Raw genomic sequence first — 17,791 nt, forward strand, 5'->3', positions numbered from 1 at the left:
ATAGACAATGTCTACTGTCTCCTGGATCTGATGGATGCAGTTAGCAGTTATATGTCCTCCCATCTCCTTTGTTTTCACTTTCTGGTATTGTTACACTATTATTTTACATTGTCAGAGTTTAACATTTATAGTATGTCTATAACTATAATTTGTAGGGTTGCATAATCTTTATTCATTGCTCATGACAAGTTTTTTGTTTTTTTGTTTTTTTACTATACCTTCTTGTTTTCTGAGTCCTTTTGTCATTATCTTGGGTGGTTAATTTGTCTTTGCATGGTTATTTTTCTTTAAGTATTTTATTTTATAATACATTTTATTGATTTTTTTATTTTACAGAGAGGAAGGGAGAGGGATAGAGAGTTAGAAACATTAATGAGTGAGAAACATTGATAAGCTGCCTCCTGCACACCCCCTACTGGGGATGTGCCCACAACCAAGGTACATGCCCTTGATCAGAATCGAACCTAGGACCCTTCAGTTCACAGGCCGTCATTCTGAGCCAAACCAGTTAGGGCTACAGAAAGCTTCAACCCTGAGTTATTTCCTTCTTGAATTTGAAGATCGGTGTTCATTAGGTAAAATATACTTAAATTAATGTTTCTTCTCCTCAAGATGTTATGAGCATTGTTCCACTAGCTCTTTGGCAGTGTGTGTGGCTGTTGAGAGAACCAAGGCAATGAGATGCCTCCCTTTGTTCATGACTTTCTTTGTCTGCAGGGTGTCCATAAACTTTCAATAATTTTGCCAAGCTGTGTGTTAGTGTCGGTCCTTCCACATCTGTTTTGTTTGTACCGTATAATGTGTTATAGCCAGCTCACACTGGCTCATGAGAGCCAAGTGAATCTTTGTTCTTTTCTTTTTCATTGTGCACGCTTAAACCATGCACCTTACCTTACCCATGACTTGAGTCATATTTATTCTGCAGCTTGTTGCTTTTCTGTCATGATTTCCTTCCGTTTCTTTTCTCAATTCAACTGTCTCAGTATTTATCTATTTTTGTTTTTTCTTGTCTCTTCATTAAAACTGGAGAACATCATGCTGAGTGAAATAAGCCAATCAATGAAAGAGAAACACCACATGACCTCACTCATTTGTGGATAATAAAGATCATTATAAACTGATGAACCAAAAGATAGATACAGAGACAGTAAAGCAACAAGCAGATTGTCAAATTTCAGTGGGGAGGGGAGGAGGATCTGGGGGAGATAATAGATCAACTGAAGGACTTGTATCCATGCATATAAGTACAACCAATGGACATAAAACTCTGGGGAGGGAGGGTATATGTGGGAGGGAGGGAGGGGGGAAAATCAATAAAATATGTAAAAATAAATAAATAAATGTTTAAAAAAAATAAAAAAATAAAACTGTGTATCTTCTCTTGAGGAGTTTTCTCTTTAATGAGAGATCATGTAAGAAGTGCCTTTGAGGATGGAGAACTTTTGTCTGAACCTTTTCCATGATTCTTTCCTGTGTTATATGTTCTTCATCTGCTTTTTGTTTATATCCCTTAACTCCTCCTCCTCCTCCTCCTTTTCTTTTCCCCTTTTGTGTAAAGTATGTATGGCAATGAATCTCTTCTCAGGTGGAACCAGGAACACATAAAGAGTTACGTGTTGTTTCTCAGATAAACAGGTTTCACAATTTGCTTTATAGATTGTGGTACTATGGTCATTTCTGTTTTTCATAAAGGAAAGAGACTTTTCTCTACTTTCCATTCTTTTTGCTGTTTAATGAGTTCTAAGGGAAGGGAAAATTTACTTTATTCTGTGGCCTTTAACTTGGACTAACTTTCATCCAGCTTCTTGATAGAATAGGACAGGGTGCAATGGATGATAGATGGTCTCAATTTTTTGATGCTTCTTTTATTAAGAGCTTGAGTCTTTGCTGCCTGCCCTTGAGCGCTGGCATTTTCTGTGACCTCTTTAGTTGATAGAAGATAGCAAAAGTAATGTATTATGTTTCTGAGCCCAGACCTTAAGAAGCTGTCAGTGTCCACTTCAGGTCTCTTGGGGCACTGTCTCTGAGAACTCTGAACTGGCAGGAAGAAGTGAGATGAACTATGAGACCACTATGCTGGGGAGACCATAGGTGGGCACTGTGGTTAACAGACCTGCATGGGCCTAGCCTCACAGCCGTCCCTAAAAAGTGCTGGCTATATGCCTGAAGCTATCTTGGCCCCCTTAGACCAGCCTACTCACCAGCTGAATGTCACTAAGTGACCTAAGTTAACACAACACAGAGCAAAGGAATTGCCTACTTGTGAGTCTTGCCTGAATACATGGCCCACAGTCATGAAATATAATAAAACTAGTGACTCAGTGCATGGATTCATGCACATTGAAAGGAAATTAATTAGAAGGTGGCTGGTGGGACGGGACTGGGTGAGATGGGTAGGACATGTCCTAGAGCCAACCTCCCATGGCCCCTTCCCACCCAGCCATACCTGGGGTGGTGCCACGGCTTGAATGGTGTCTATGGAGTGAGTGGAGTCCCTCTGGCAGGTGGGGTCCCTCGACCTGGCCTTTGAGGATTGGTCTGAAACTGGCTCTCTGACATCTCCCCAGGGGTCCCAGGATGCAAACGGGCACTCTGCAAAGTTGCTGTGGTGTGGAACGCAAATGCAGGTGTTCAGTAAATCAGAATCGGGGCCAACAGTGTCTCAGCAATAACATAACCCATGGCCAAAAGTGGAATCTCACAAACCTGCAAGGAATTGGGCTCCCTCCTCTCTGGTTTTGGGGTGCATCACCCAAGAACTGCTGCTGCCAAGTCACTGCAGCTTGGCAGCTCCTGTGTTGAGCATCTGCCCCCTGGTGATCAGTGTGTGTCCTAGTGACTGGTTGAATGAGTGGAGGGACACTTAGCATATTAGCCTTTTATATATATCAATACATAGATGTTTTCTATAAGCTGCAAAATTTTTAGGATAACTTGTTACATAGCAATGAATAACCAAAACAAGAAACTATTAATAAGAATGAAGTCACCAATATTCATTGTGTCATTGTGACTTAAAACCTTAGAAGGTTTATATAACAAGAGTCCCACCTTGAGTCTAAGAAAGAATAGCTATGTCTGGGCTACCAGTGAGATGAGTGTGTTCACATATATGGATGGTACCAAGGAGCCTCCTAGGAAAGGAACTGGAGTTGTGGCCACAACAGGGAGCCAGGAATTTCAGCTGGGCAGTGGGTTGGTCTAATAGGAGTCTTTTTGCCTAGGGTCATGTAATCTTTTGGGTGATGACTGCTACTAAGGGAAGGAGCACAGGTTTGACCTGTAAAAAAAAGTAGTGGGTGGAGTTGGAAATCTGGATACAAGTATTGGCTATTAATCAAAGCCAACCTGAACCCAGTCCAATGACCTGGATACATGTTTGTGTCCTAAGAAAGGTGAGGTTATAAGTGAAAACTGAAAGAACCACTTTACTCAATCTGTAAATTCAGTACAAGCAACAATACTTGCCCCATCTCAATCAGCATATAACACAAAGGGGAAATGGCCATCAGTTCCATTTCCCAAATGGCCATCAGTTCCATTTCCCAAAGGATTCTTGGATGAATGCAGCAGCAGGAAGGGCCAAATATCCACACAGCAATAGTGTATCAACCGAGAGGCTCCTCAGCAGAGGAATAAGCTACCTGGCAGAGTAACTGGAGGCACTGCTTGCAGGTTGAGCAATGCTGAGTAATACTCAGCCTAGTCAGGAAGGAGTCTGTACTGAGGAGCAATCAGAGCACCCAGAGTGACTAACTGTGTGTCAGTCACCATTTTCCCAAATAAGTGGGAAGGATACCAATACCCAATAAGCAAGATCTGAGTAACACAGTGTCTAGCTGAGGAGGGTTTGATACAAACTTATGGGGACAATGAGCCAGCAAAGCATGATTTTTGAAGACCCCTCTTATACCCATAAGTTGTATGGGATGGCCCATGTTGTAAACTTCCAGGAGGCGCCATTCATGTCATATTCCACATGAATATTGCACAGAGATACAACATCAGTGGTGCCCTTTGGTGTTGTACAGTGTGGACTATGGATCAGGAGCCTGGGAAAATTCTGAATAAGTTTGTTTTACAACCCAACTTGATCATCATTTGTGATATTATCTACATACACCTGAGTTTAACATAACTAGAGAATTGGATAAAGAGCTGTCCTTGATTCTTACTTTCTTACTTGGGTCCAAACTAGCTTGAAAATTTATGCATTCTAAAGTACTTTCACATAAAATTGACTTCAGGTAAAAATGCTTTCAGCTAATCTATACAAAGTTGAAGTCTGTTTTTCTAAAGTTCATGTGGACTAATTTATTTATCACTTCCTTGGTATTTTCAGCATCATTCAATGGAAGATTGTTTTTCATTAGAATTTAGTATTAAAATATGCTAATTATTTGTAGGGAAATTTAAATTTTATATGTTAGGATTACTTTATAAGTTCAGGAATTACATTAGATTTCCAAATATCTATAATATTTGTTTCTAATAATGTTCTAGAAGTCATTATTTTAAAGATGGCATTATCCAATTTTAATTATATTAATTTGACTCAACTTCTTATTTTAAAAATATTTCACTTTTTCTTCTAATTTTATAATTATTTTACTTACAGTGGTTTCTGAAAATAATCACATTTGAATTAATGAAATAAAATGCTTTGAATCTGACAAATATATGTAGTTATATAGAACAAATTATAACCCATTTTCTAAAAAAACCCAAAATTTTCTGGAAAAAAAAAATCTGTGTACATTATTTGGCCTTCTTATTAAAGACATTCATCTTTAACACATTAAAAATATTTTTATTGATTTCAGAAAGGAAAAAGAGAGAGTGAGAGAAACCTCAATGATGAGAGAGTCATTGATTGGCTGCCTCCTACAAGCCTGCAACCAAGCATGTGCCCTGACCAGGAATTGAACTGTGACTTCTTGCTTCATAGGTTGATGCTCAAGCACTGAGCCACACTGGCCGGGCACAAATTTTATTTTCTAGAGTAAAAATAGCTTAAGGGATTATCAAGAGTATTAACCTACGTTATAAAGGTTGCAAAAAAATACTGCAATATTGCCTATTTACTTTTTTTTTTTTTTTTCAAATTAAATGGCCTAGGATTTGACCACATCCATTTTTGGTATTGTTGCCATAAGAAAAGACACATTTACATAAAATTACATTTACTGTTGAATTCTGCAGGGCCTCACAGGAGGCAGGACACTGAATGTGGTTGATACTAATATTTTTTGCAGCAAAGCAAAAAAATATGTATAGGTTGAATGGAGGACAGAGGAACCATTTTCCCTGAGCACCTTCCCCTGTTTTGTTCTCTGCATTTTGTCTTCATGTTTAAGGAGACTAATAGTCTGTTGAGAGAAACACAGAAGATGTTTGTGATTGAAATTAGCTAAAACTTTTAACCATCTTTTTTTGCAGGGAAAGAGTGAAAAATATTTTTAAGGATAGTAGTAAAGAATTAGAGCAGAATATTTCAGTCTTTGAGTAGAATTCAAAATGATGTGCTCCTCATTCCTTACTGCAAGGCACGTAAAGCTTTATCTCTGACTGTTCAGCTGTCCTAATCTTGTTTGCTTCCCCATTTAGTTTTGTAATCTCTGCAAAAAAAAAAGTGCGTATTTAAGAGAATTTTTAGTTTCGGAAGATTATGATTCACTTTGAAGTTAGATTTCTATATAAATACAGCTGGAGTTGCTGGAGTTTTTCTTTTTTTTTAAGTGAAAAAAAATCTGAAGTCAAAATGCCAGGTTTTATTTTTAAAAAAAAGAAAAGAAAGGGAAATAAGTAACTAACTATGGCTATTCTACTTTGGATAATTTAAATTAAAACAGAATTCTATTGTTTTATGATTGACACATATATATTTTACTGTACCACAAGTTCCTCTGAAAAAATAATGTGTGTGTATGTGTGTGTGTGTTTGTATAATAACATTACCTTGGCTGCCCAAACTAAAATGTGGGTGTTTTCCTTGTCCATGGACAATAGTGTAATTCTCCTATATTTATTCAAATAAAGTGGAAGGAGGTCTTGAATTCTTTGAGGAAGATGTTAAATTTGATGTAATTAAACATGAAAGTAAAGTTTTTAAGTAGGCAGTTGGATACAGAAATCTAGATTTCAGGAGAGAGAAGTCTATGTTAGAGATCAGGTCGTCTTTATATTTGCTTATAGAGGTTCTTAATGCTATGGCACTGGATGAGATCACTGATGTGTGTATTTATTTATTTATTTATTCATTCATTCATTCATTTAATATATTTTATTGATTTTTTTTAACAGAGTGGAAGAGAGAGGGATACAGAGTTAGAAGCATCGATGAGAGAGAAACATGGATCAATTGCCTCTTGCACACCCCCTACTGAGGATGTGCTCACAACCAAGGTACATGCCCTTGACAGGAATCAAACCTGGGACCTTTCAGTCTGCAGGCTGATGCCAAACTGGTTTTGGCTGATGTGTGTATTTCCTGTCTGGTTTTCCTGCTTTTCTGGGCCTGGAGCTGAAATACAACTGAGGACTAGATGTTACTTTCAGGGAGGAAAAAGTCAGGGGGTGTAAACGGCATGACCATTGATATGCCAAAGCAGGACAGGTTGTCCTGGCAGCAAGGTTCTTGTTTCCCAGTTTTTCCCCTTGCTGGACATCCAGGGCTTTCTGCCCTGGTGATGTTTTGTACCTGGTGAATTTCTAGCTCTGCTCATGTCTGTCTAACAACAAGGAAACATCAAAATGTCAATAGTGGATATGCATGGGGAGGGGTTTGGGATGGGAATGGGGGGACGGGGACAAATATGTGATACCTTAATCCACATGTGTCAAACACAAGGCCCGCGGGCCAAATCCGTCCCGCCAGGCCTTGCAATGTGGCCCGCACCGCGCTGTCATCACTGCACTCCACTGCGTTTCCATCACAATGACAGTTTATGACTGTTCAGTAAACCATTCGGCCCGCGATTTAGGCTGGATTTTAGATTTTGGCCCCTTCTCTGATTGAGTTCGACACCCTAAAGTAATTAAAAAAGAAATATAAAAAATCGCCAACTCATGGGCACTGAAATATAAATGTAAACAGTAAAAAAAATGTCAATAGTGGTTATCTGTTGGTAATGGGGTTATAGGTAATTTATGTCTTACATTTTTTGGCATTTTTCAATTTTTCAACAAAGAAGATATTTTTTTAGACCTGGAATAAAGTTAATGTAATAAAGATAATCACACAATCTTAAGTGATCCTTAATGCCATCATTCCTTGAAAATACAAACTCTACCAACCTTCCCTCTGCCCCCCACCCCCAGCCATATTCTTAACCAGGTAAATGTTCTGTAGTGATGTTTATCCTACAGGCACTTACAGGGGCCGTGGTAACACAGCTCTGCCTATTGAAGGAGCAGTGCCACTCCCTCTTTGCAACAAAATTCTGCCCACAGAAGCTGTGTCTTCTCTGCTCTCTTCCTTGTCTCTAAGCTAAAAGTGGAGAAGAAAGATGTTAGGAACTCTTGGCAGGTTAAAGCCATCAAATATTCTTGCAAACACAGATGTCCATTTTATTTCAACATCGAAAACCAGGTCACTCTATCTAAAACAATAGAACAGAAACGTCCCATTCACAGCAGAAGCAGACAGGCTTTCCCAGTGGGAACATTTGTCTGCAGTCTCCAGATAACTGATTCTTTTTAAAGAGCCCGCAGGCACACTTTCACCCTGCCCAGAACCACATAAAAATGATTACCAGATGGTATATGTTGCTTAAAATTTGCTAATAGCCTTAATGAAATCACTCTTTTTAATTAGTGAGATTGTGCCTATTGTTCAAATCATAAACAAAGGATCATATCCTTTTTTTCTTGAAGCAGACTACTTCTTAATTGTACATCAAAATCTCTGCTAGAGAAATTTCTTTTATTCTGTTTCTTGAATGGATGATCCATACATACTGAAATAGTGCCAGCATAGTCAGTGAAAAATAGTCTGCTCATGATGTCCCTTCCCAAGGGCAACCAATCCAGTTCCTTGTTCATATTTCTAGAGTTATTCTATATAAAATATTTTTATTGATTTCAGAGAGGAAGAGAGAAATAGAAACACAACTGATGAGAGAGAATCATTGATCACCTTCCTTCTGCATACCTTGATGTTCATATATTTCAGATGCTTTAGTACCCCCATGGAGAAAAGATTAGGAGACTATTAATACAGAGATTTAGATAATATAAATTAAAGAAGATGCTGACATAGGTAAGATTTTTATCAGCTTCCATGTATAGTTGACCTTTGAACAGCATGAGTTGGAACTACAAACGTCCACTAATACATGGATTTTTTTTCAATAAATACGTGTAGTACTTACTGTAAAGGTATTTTTCTTATTATTTTATTAACATTTTTCTCTAGCTTACTTTCATTGTATATAATTATAATACAAATCAAATATTTATTAATTATTGATGAGACTTCTGCTCAACAGTAAAGTTTTGGAAGAGTCAAAAGTTTTGCATGGATTTCTGACTGCAGGGGAGGGGGCAGTGATGTCCCCATTGTGTTGTTGAAGAGTTAACTGTATTGCTTTTCCCACATTTTCCAGAATTGCAACAAGTTTTTTGAACATGTATATCTGTGTACAGTCCAGATTAAAGCACATCTCTGAGGAATTATAAGGGAAAGAGGAAGGATTAGTGAATAAAAAGGATATTTAAAATTTAATGGGGGATGGGTGACTATGACATCTGTCACACCAGCCATTGCCAGAGTTGTTCTGCTGATCTGGTATTCTTTTCCCACCATGATTTCAGAACTATATAGTTGGCCAAAAGGGTAAAACTGCAGAAAAATAAAAACAATTTTTCCAAGGCACATCAGTGAGAGCCTGTACTCCCTTTGATACTACCATTTGTGACTTTGCTACTAGAATTTAATGATGGATAAGGAAATGAAAATAAAACCATTGATTAGAATTATGTTTAACAATGGATTGCTAGACTACCCCAGTGGTTCTTGGATGGTCTTAGAAGATAGAGCTTGATATTTACAAGAGTATATTTAATCAAAATAAAAGCAAATAAAGCTATTGCATTGCAATAGAACAACAGAATAGTAAAGATAAAAATTTAACATTGAGCAGCAATTGTGTGTGTGTTTATTTCCAGCGTGTAGAACTGAAATACAAGTGAAACTATAATAACCATCCCTGAGGGTAACTGTGACCTTTGACAACACAGAAAGAAAAACAATTATAGTCTGAAACTATTTCTCTCTAGTATTACAGAGTAAATGAAATATATAATCTGGCTAACAAGCTGTACTTTCACAAGACGACAAAAATATTATGGAAGGATTCTAGCTCTACTTTCTCCAGGTCTTACAGAAACTAAACATTTAATAAAGTAATAAAAATGAAAGTTGGTTGTGTAAAATGAAGGCAAAGGGAAAATGGTAGAAGTAGAAAATGATCTTAAAAATATTTAAAAATGTATATAAAGTATTAATATATATATATATATATATATATATATATATATATAGTATACATATATACTTTTTACTTTAGCATTTCAATTATTTAAAACCAGAATTTAAAATTAATAAAACTTTTCTTTGGTTCTATAGTAGATGAACATTTAGTAAAGGAAAATATTCACTCCATTACCCAAAAAATATATTTTAAGCACCTACCATTGTGAGAATCTGGTCTAGGAGTTTGGGATATGTCAGTCAACAGATTTAATTTAAAAAATAATCCTGTTCTCGTGGTGTTTACATGCCAATGGGAAAACCCAAACAATAAATATAATAAATTAATAAATATTATAGTATATTAGATGATGATGCATCCTAAAGAAAAAAAAATAAAAACAGAGCAAACTCGATTGGGAATCCTGGGTTGGGGAGTGGGGTGGAATTGCAATGTTAAAAATGAGTGATCAGCTCAGACTTCACGATGGAGGGAGGTACATTAGTCTCTCCAGGCAGAAGGAAAAGTGGAGCTGAGCCTCTGAAGCATTTAATGTTTTATTAAATACTCTTTCTAAGATTAAGAAGGAAATAAGAATGTTTTTCAATTGTAAGAAGTCCCCCACTTTACCCAGAAATCCAGGTAAATCTTTCTAAGTGATCTTACAAATATTTTATAGCTTTCACAAGATATGAAGTTTTTTTTTAAAAAAAATATTTTATTGATTTTTTTACAGAAAAGAAGGGAGAGGGATAGAGAGTAAGAAACATCAATGAGAGAGAGTCATCAACCAGCTGCCTCTTGCACACCCCCCACTGGGGATGTGTCTGCAACCAAGGTATATGCCCTTGACTGGAATGGAACCTGGGACCATTCAGTCTGCAGGCTGAAGCTCTATCCACTGAGCCAAACCGGCCCCAGCATAAATAAATAAGATTTTTATCAAAATGACAGTCATATGAGAATATCCTAAAGAAAAGCCCTTCCAAATTCTGTAGCAGTTACTTCCTATAAAGGTGTATTAAAGTCTCAAAAATTATTTGCATTATAATTGTGTCTGGTACTTGGTATATAGGTACATCTAATAAATCAAAATCACTTGCTATTGGAAAAATGAAAGTCAACCAAAACAAAGTCAGCCATGACTGATAAGATATTCACTAATGTATAAAATTATAGAAACATTTAGATGTCCTTGTAAAAACGTACTAATTCATTTTAATAAATACATAATAGTATAAGTAAGAAAAATCATTCAAAGCTTTTATTTACCCAAAGGGACTCCAAAGAATTCAGGTTTGTTTGTGTGTTTTTTTCCAGACAAATACGGATATTAGATTAATGTTATGATGAAGGTTGGACTAGACGTATTCCTTTGATGAATAATCATTTAGTCATTCTAAACATGTTTATTGAGTATCTATTATGCCTCAGCTATTCTTTTAACTTCTTAGGATACATTAGTGACCAAAAGAGATATATAAGAGAGTGTAATGTATTTTCACAACTGCTAGTTCTTTTTTTAATTTTCATTTATATACTCTACTTTTGTTTCTTCATTATGATTACAATTTTAATAACTCATAGAGAAAGCTTTTATAAACCAAATACATGCACCTAACTTAACTATGCATTATTCATGTAATTTTAAAAAGCCATGTGAACAGATATAGCCATGCCAATTAATAGAGTAGTATTTGAAGCAGTAACTAGTTGTACCTCCTTGATTTTAACATATTATTCTTCATAAAAAAAATGATGTGTTGAAATATATGTATATATTATAGCTGAAATTATCCAAACATTTTTGTTAACTCTTGTAGTAGATTGTGTGCTCTTGGTGAGCAGGGACTTGTACCATTTGTCTTCAAGCTTTATCTCACATTATTGTGTGCTCCATAAATTTAAATAATTATTGAATGAATAAATAAATGAATGCAGTAGTGGATGTTGAAACATATAATTCAGGCGTGTATGTGTGTGTGTGTGTGTATGTGTGTGTGTGTGTGTGTGTGTGTGTGTGTGTGTAGGGGAAGAAGCCTAACAAATGAGAATAAGAATGGAAATGTCATATTAATCAAGTGCTTCACTGAGTCATGCCACTTGAAAGAGTGTAAATGTGAGTCATCACTAGTGCTACTTTATCATGGCAGCTATTACTCTCTCTCTCTCTCTTTTTGCCTCATTTTCTCCATAATGTTTATGGTCCAAGCAAGTGATAGCAGTGCTGGCCATGTTTCCCAGAGCAGCCCTTTGCCAATGGCAGCTAAAGACTGTTCCTGGGGAATGAAAAGGAGTGATGGTGAAGAACCAGGCAATCAATACTTGGCTGGCTGGTACCCTCATATAAATGGGCAATTCCAGTGTCCAGGGTGTTTTTGTAGTTAAACTGACTTCAACCCTGATGGGGTGAGAGATTGGGAGGGAAATTTGCTGGAGCCAAGATGTGCTGGACAACGATGGGCCTTTTCATTGCATTTCTTCAGTACCTAACTAGGCTTTTACACTGTTGCCAAAGGGGAAGAAGATAAGATTGCTCACTCTAAGCAATACTATTCTTTGTACATCAGCTGGCTGGGTAGGACTAAGTATTGCTATTCAAGCCACCCAGTTGTATTTTACATCTTCTTATCCTTGATTCCAGGCATAGAAAGATGAATAACACTTGGTATCTCTCACAATTCCTCCCCATTTGGCAGGAATGGTGAACATGAATATCTGGTATACTTAGTTGAGTTGTGAAAGTATCTCTACTAGTTGTATATTCTCTCTGTGACGGCTTCACAAAGAAGGTGATATTTGAATCTGATTTTGCCTGATAAGTAGAAATTTGCCAGATCTGGGAGGAAAGTAAGTCCAGGCAGAATGAGCAAAGTACAGCCGAAGCTGGTTTGGCTCAGTGGTAGAGCGTTGGTCTGCGGACTGAAAGGTCCCAGGTTCGATTCCGGTCAGGGGCATGTACCTTGGTTGCGGGCACATCCCCAAAAGGGGGTGAACAAGAGGCAGCTGGTCAATGTTTCTCTCTCATCGACATTTCTAGCTCTCTATCTCCCTTCCTCTCTGTAAAAAGTCAATAATATATATATTTTTTTTAATTTTTTTTAAAGAATGAACAAAATACAGAATTTTGAAAATACTTGACATATTGGGGAATGTTCTATACAGAGATGATAGGTCATGGTGCTAGGAAGGTTGTTTGAGGCAAGCTTATCAAGGTTCATTGATTTCATGCCAAGGAATTTTGAGTTATGCTTTAGGATCTGGGGAGCTATCTGAGGTTTTTATTCATCACAGTATCAAAATCTTTGCTATGGTTTTGGAAGCTAATACCAAAAACATCATGGAAGACAAATTCACAGAAGCAAAAGACGAGGGTATCAGCCAGCCAAGTATTGATCTCCTGTTTCTTCACCATCCGCTCCTCTTCATTCTCCAGGAACAGTCTTTAGCTGCCAAATGGTCCCATAAAATAATGAAAAATTCAGGGCTCTTCATTTCAATCAATTGGATAATTGAATTTCTTTTTCTAGTTTTTGAAAAATGTATAATGTGAAGCTCTTTGGAAATAGGAGGATAAATAAAATGATACCTGTTGAGTTCAGCAAATGTGGAAACTAACTATGTGCCAATCCTGTGCCTAAAATTATGGATGATATGCTTTCATTCATTCATTCATTCATTCAGCAAAGGTTTTTTGAGGACTTACTATGTTCTAAATGGGAAATAAAGACACATAGTTTTGTACATATTGGAGCTGATATTGTAGTAAATGATTCAAATATTAACTAAATTATCCAAACAAATAAGTGCATAACTATAAAGTTTTGTAAATTCTATAAAAGTTACAAAAGAATCTAAGAATTGCAAATAGGAGTGAAACTGTTCCTATTATTAGATAAAAATTATGTCAGCTACATGATTTGAAAATATTTGCTTTCAGTCTATGGCTTTACCTTTTATTCTCTTAACTGTGTCTTTTATAGAGCAGAGTTTTTAATTCAGTAAAATACAACTTATTTTGTATTCTATGGGTGGTGTTTTTGGTGTTGTAACATCTCCAAACCCAAGGTTATCTGTTTTTCTCTTATATTATTTTCTAGGAGTTATATAGATTTGTATTCTACATTTAGGTTTATAATCCATTTTGAATTAATTTTTATGAAAGGTGTAAGGTTAATGTCCAGGTTCTCTTTTTTGCATGTATATTTAGATGTTTAAGCACCATATTTTGAAGAGATATCTCTATCATAAGGCAGTTTACAGATTAACAAAAGGAATTAGATGTGTACACAAATGATTGAAATGACTTAACTATTTGCCTGAAGGTTGTAAGAATTATGCTTAGGGGTTCAAAAAAGGTGGCATTTGAGAGCACTGTGGAAAGTGAATAAAGTTTCACCATGCAGATGGGGTCAAAGAGGAAATAATAAAAACAAAGGATATAGATAGATACAGATTAGATATAGATATAGATATAGATTAGATATATGGATATATGGATATATGGATATATGGATATATGGATGTATGGATATATATCTATATAGTTATATAGTTATATAGATATATATAGATATATAGATATATAGATATATAGATATATAGATATATAGATATATAGATATATAGATATATAGATATATAGATATATATAGATATATAGATATAAATGATGGATTTGCATATAGATTGCATGAGAGGTCTGAGAGACATAGAAGAGCCAGGGATGACTCTTGGGTTTTTTTCTCAAACAATAAGAAGAATGGGATCACCATTTACTGAGATGAGGATCATGGGGGCAAGAGCAGGCATGGGGCTGGGGTATTTAGGCACATGGTTTAGAATGTTGATTGTGCCTGTTAGACTTTCAATTTAAGTGTCCAGTAAGCATTTGGACGCTTAAGTTTTGAGGTTAGCAAGCTTGTTAGTACATGGGTGGTATTTAAATCTGTGAAATCAGATATGAATGTTGATAGAAAAGAAAATAGCTGCAAAGATTGAAGTGTGGGAAACTCCAAAATATGACAGAAATATGAGGAGAAACCAGAAAAAGACACTCAGATGAAGATGTCAGTGAATCAAGGAAGAGTGTCAAGCCAGGGTGCAGGAAGCCCAGCTGGATGTATTCAGGAAGGAGTGTTATATGCTGCTGGTAGGTTAAGTAAAAGGATTGGAATGGACCCCTTGGATTAGCAATGTGAATGGCATTAATGTCCTGAACATGAACAGAAATTGTTTCCATGGAGGGTATTGAGGACAGCTGATTAAAATGAGTTTTCTTAATGAGTGGAGAGAAAATAAATTTACTAAATTCAGAAAATTATTTTGAGTATTTTTTTTTTTTGCAATAAAACAAGAAGATGGAACAGTAGATGGAAGAAACTGCACCAGGGGAAGGTGTTTTTTTTGTTTGCTATAACAACTGAGAGGGGAAATAAGTAGGAGTGGGAGGGGAACCCACAGAAGTGATGTCCTTGAGTGAAAGGGACAGAATCTATTATAGTTCACGGAAGCCAGGCTGGGCACAGATGGAGAGGGGACAGTTTATCAGTAGACACTTAATTCTCTAAGCAATGAGAAAGCATTAAAGTTCATAAGTGAGGGGTATGATTCTTGTTAATTCTCAAAATCCATTTATTCTTTTTCCCTTTACTATAGACAAATTCAGATGCTTAAAAGTATGTCCAAAAATAAACATTGAAAATATAGTTTTTGCTCAAAATAAAGTGAATGACATGTTCAAAAGAGTTTAAACAAACCCTTGTGTTTATTTCAGCAACCTTTTCTCCAACCTTCATGTCAAATCAAGATTCTTATGCCTTGGGTGAAAATTATTGAAATGTTTTCCTTTGAAAATAAACTTCCTAATCTTTAAAATAATTTTCTACATACATTTAACCTTTTGAAAATCCACCATGTGGTTTCTTTTTTGTACACCTCTTAAATTATGCTGTGTCATAATTTTTAAAATTTCAATTTTTTAGTTTGTCAAACTTACAGGCTTCTGCACAGCAAAAAACAAAACAAAACAAAAACAAACAAAAACAAAAAAAAACACACAAAACAAAACAAAAAAGAAATTAACAACAAAAGAAAGGGGCAGCTGAATGAATGGGAGATTAAAATAGCTTTGACAAAGGTTTAATATCCAAAATTTATAAAGAACTCATAAAACTCAACACCAAAGAAGCCTATTTAAAAATGGGCAGAGGATCTGAACAGATACCTCTCCCAAAAAGACATACGAACGGCCAACAGATATATGAAAAAGATGTCCATCTTGACTATCTATTAGGGAAATGCAAATCAAAAGGACAATTATATACCACCTCACACCTGTTAGAGTGGCCATCATCAAGAAGACAAATAATAACAAGTGTTGGAGAGGTTATGGAGAAAAGAGAACCCTTATTCACTGCTGGTGGGAATGTAGACTGATGCAACCCTATGGAAAACAGTCTGGCAATTCCTCAAATCTTAAGAATAAAGTTACCACATGACCCAGCAATCTCTCTTCTTGGTATATACCCCAAAACCTTAAAAACATATATTCCCAAAGAGATGTATTCCCCTGTGTTCATTGCAGCATTATTCACAGTGGAGAGACATAGAAACAACCAAAGTGTCCTGTGATAAAAGACTGGAAAAAGAAGATGTGATATACATACACAATGGAATGCTACTCAGCCATAAGAGAAGAGAGTATGGTGACATTTGCAACAACATGGATGGGCCTTGAGAATATTGTACTAAATGAAATAAGTCAATCAGAAAGCCAAAAACCATATGATTTCATTCTTTTTGGGATGTAAAACTGAAACCCATGGACACAGCAGTGTGGTGGTTGCCATAGGAAAGGGGTTAAGTGAGAGTGAAGGGTGTCTAATATATGGGGATGGAAGATGATTTGACTATGGGTGCTGGGCACTCAGTGCAATATACAGATTTTATATCATAGAAATGTATGATTGAAACGTATATGATCCTATTAATCAGTGTCACCCCAATACATTTAATTAAATAAAAAAGTAAACTGAAATTATTATTTCTTGAGCAACACTGGCCTAGTACTACTTCAAACAAAATTTTAAATTTAATGAATTCAAATCTCTCTTACTTACCACTTTGTAGCAGATTAAATCATTCACAGCATTTAGAGTGATTTAGAGGAAACATTAAAGCAAATTATATGCAGGATAGTTCTTGTTAGGAAAAGTGAACTCTTGATCATCCATGAGGTTTGACACGTTAACATTTTTTCCGATGGAAAAGAAAAGCAAACAGATAAAATACAATAGGCTATTTTCTGATAAATTGCTATCATTTAATTCAGTAAATTAGCTTCATAAAATTTTTTCAGTCTCATCTGAATCTAAAACTTACTTCCGCTATGATCAATAATAAGTTCTCAGATCAGCAAGGGTTTTTCTTTTTATATTCCTCCATAGACATGAACGTATTCACACCAAGAAAAGTAACTTCAGCAGACCTTTAATTTCCAGTCTGAAGGATGTAGATGATTTAGCAACCCTAGAAGTTTTGGATGAGGTAAGGAACCCAGTTTAATCAAACGTAAACATTCTAGATTCTTTTAATTCATAGAATTGATGTGATAAGGAGGTTGTCTGAATAATATCTGTGCCTCTCATACTTCCTGTGACTCTTAGCTTCCTGATTCTCTCTCCTGTCTTCAGTTTAAATAAATTTAAGCCACATTTCTGCAGAGCTCCAGCATGGTATCCACTTTCCCCCCGTTTTTTATATTCAACTTGCAAAGGTGTGAGTTTCCACTAGGAATTGCTTATAGGACACAGACTCTCCTTCCCCTGAATTCTTTCTGTAAGTTTCAAAGGGATGATTTACTGAGGTCACAAAGTTGTCTCCTACAACGTTAGTGTGGCTTTCTTTCACTTATTCCTCTCCTGTTCCCCACTCAGAGGCAGTGCCTAGAGATCTCCAGGTTATTTCAAGAGCCTGTTACTACCACGAGCGGTCCCCCTCTTGGGTTCTCAGCTCCCCTGTTCTCACAGAATTAACCTTTTAGGGCATTGAATTCTGCTAGAAACTCCTTACTTACCTCAGTGATGTCAGAAATAGATCAAACATCTCTGTGTAGGTACAAATCCAAGCCAGTAAATTGCAGTTTCAGCCTTCTTTCCTTTCATCTTCCTTTACTGCAGATAATCAGAGCATTAGAGAAGTGAATGGTTCCTTTTCAGTGAAAGGTTGGTATTACTATCAAGCTTGATCAACAGGTTTTTGTTTTTTAAATACTTCTGATACATGCCTGATCATTTTGCTCAGAAATGCAACAAATC

At 36.1% G+C, this 17,791-nt stretch overlaps 1 protein-coding gene across 1 annotated transcript in view; it reads left to right on the forward strand.

Moving 5' to 3' along the window:
* The window catches only part of MYO3A (myosin IIIA), a 184,033-nt gene that overhangs the window by 67,446 nt on the left and 98,796 nt on the right, over window positions 1-17,791 (forward strand). The window contains exon 10 of the mRNA XM_036460222.2: window positions 16,922-17,021. Within this exon, the coding sequence (XP_036316115.1) occupies window positions 16,922-17,021 (100 nt within the window). The remainder of the gene's footprint in view (window positions 1-16,921; window positions 17,022-17,791) is intronic.

This window comes from Pipistrellus kuhlii, unplaced genomic scaffold (assembly GCF_014108245.1).
Source record: "Pipistrellus kuhlii isolate mPipKuh1 unplaced genomic scaffold, mPipKuh1.p scaffold_m20_p_1, whole genome shotgun sequence".
Lineage (NCBI taxonomy): Eukaryota > Metazoa > Chordata > Mammalia > Chiroptera > Vespertilionidae > Pipistrellus > Pipistrellus kuhlii.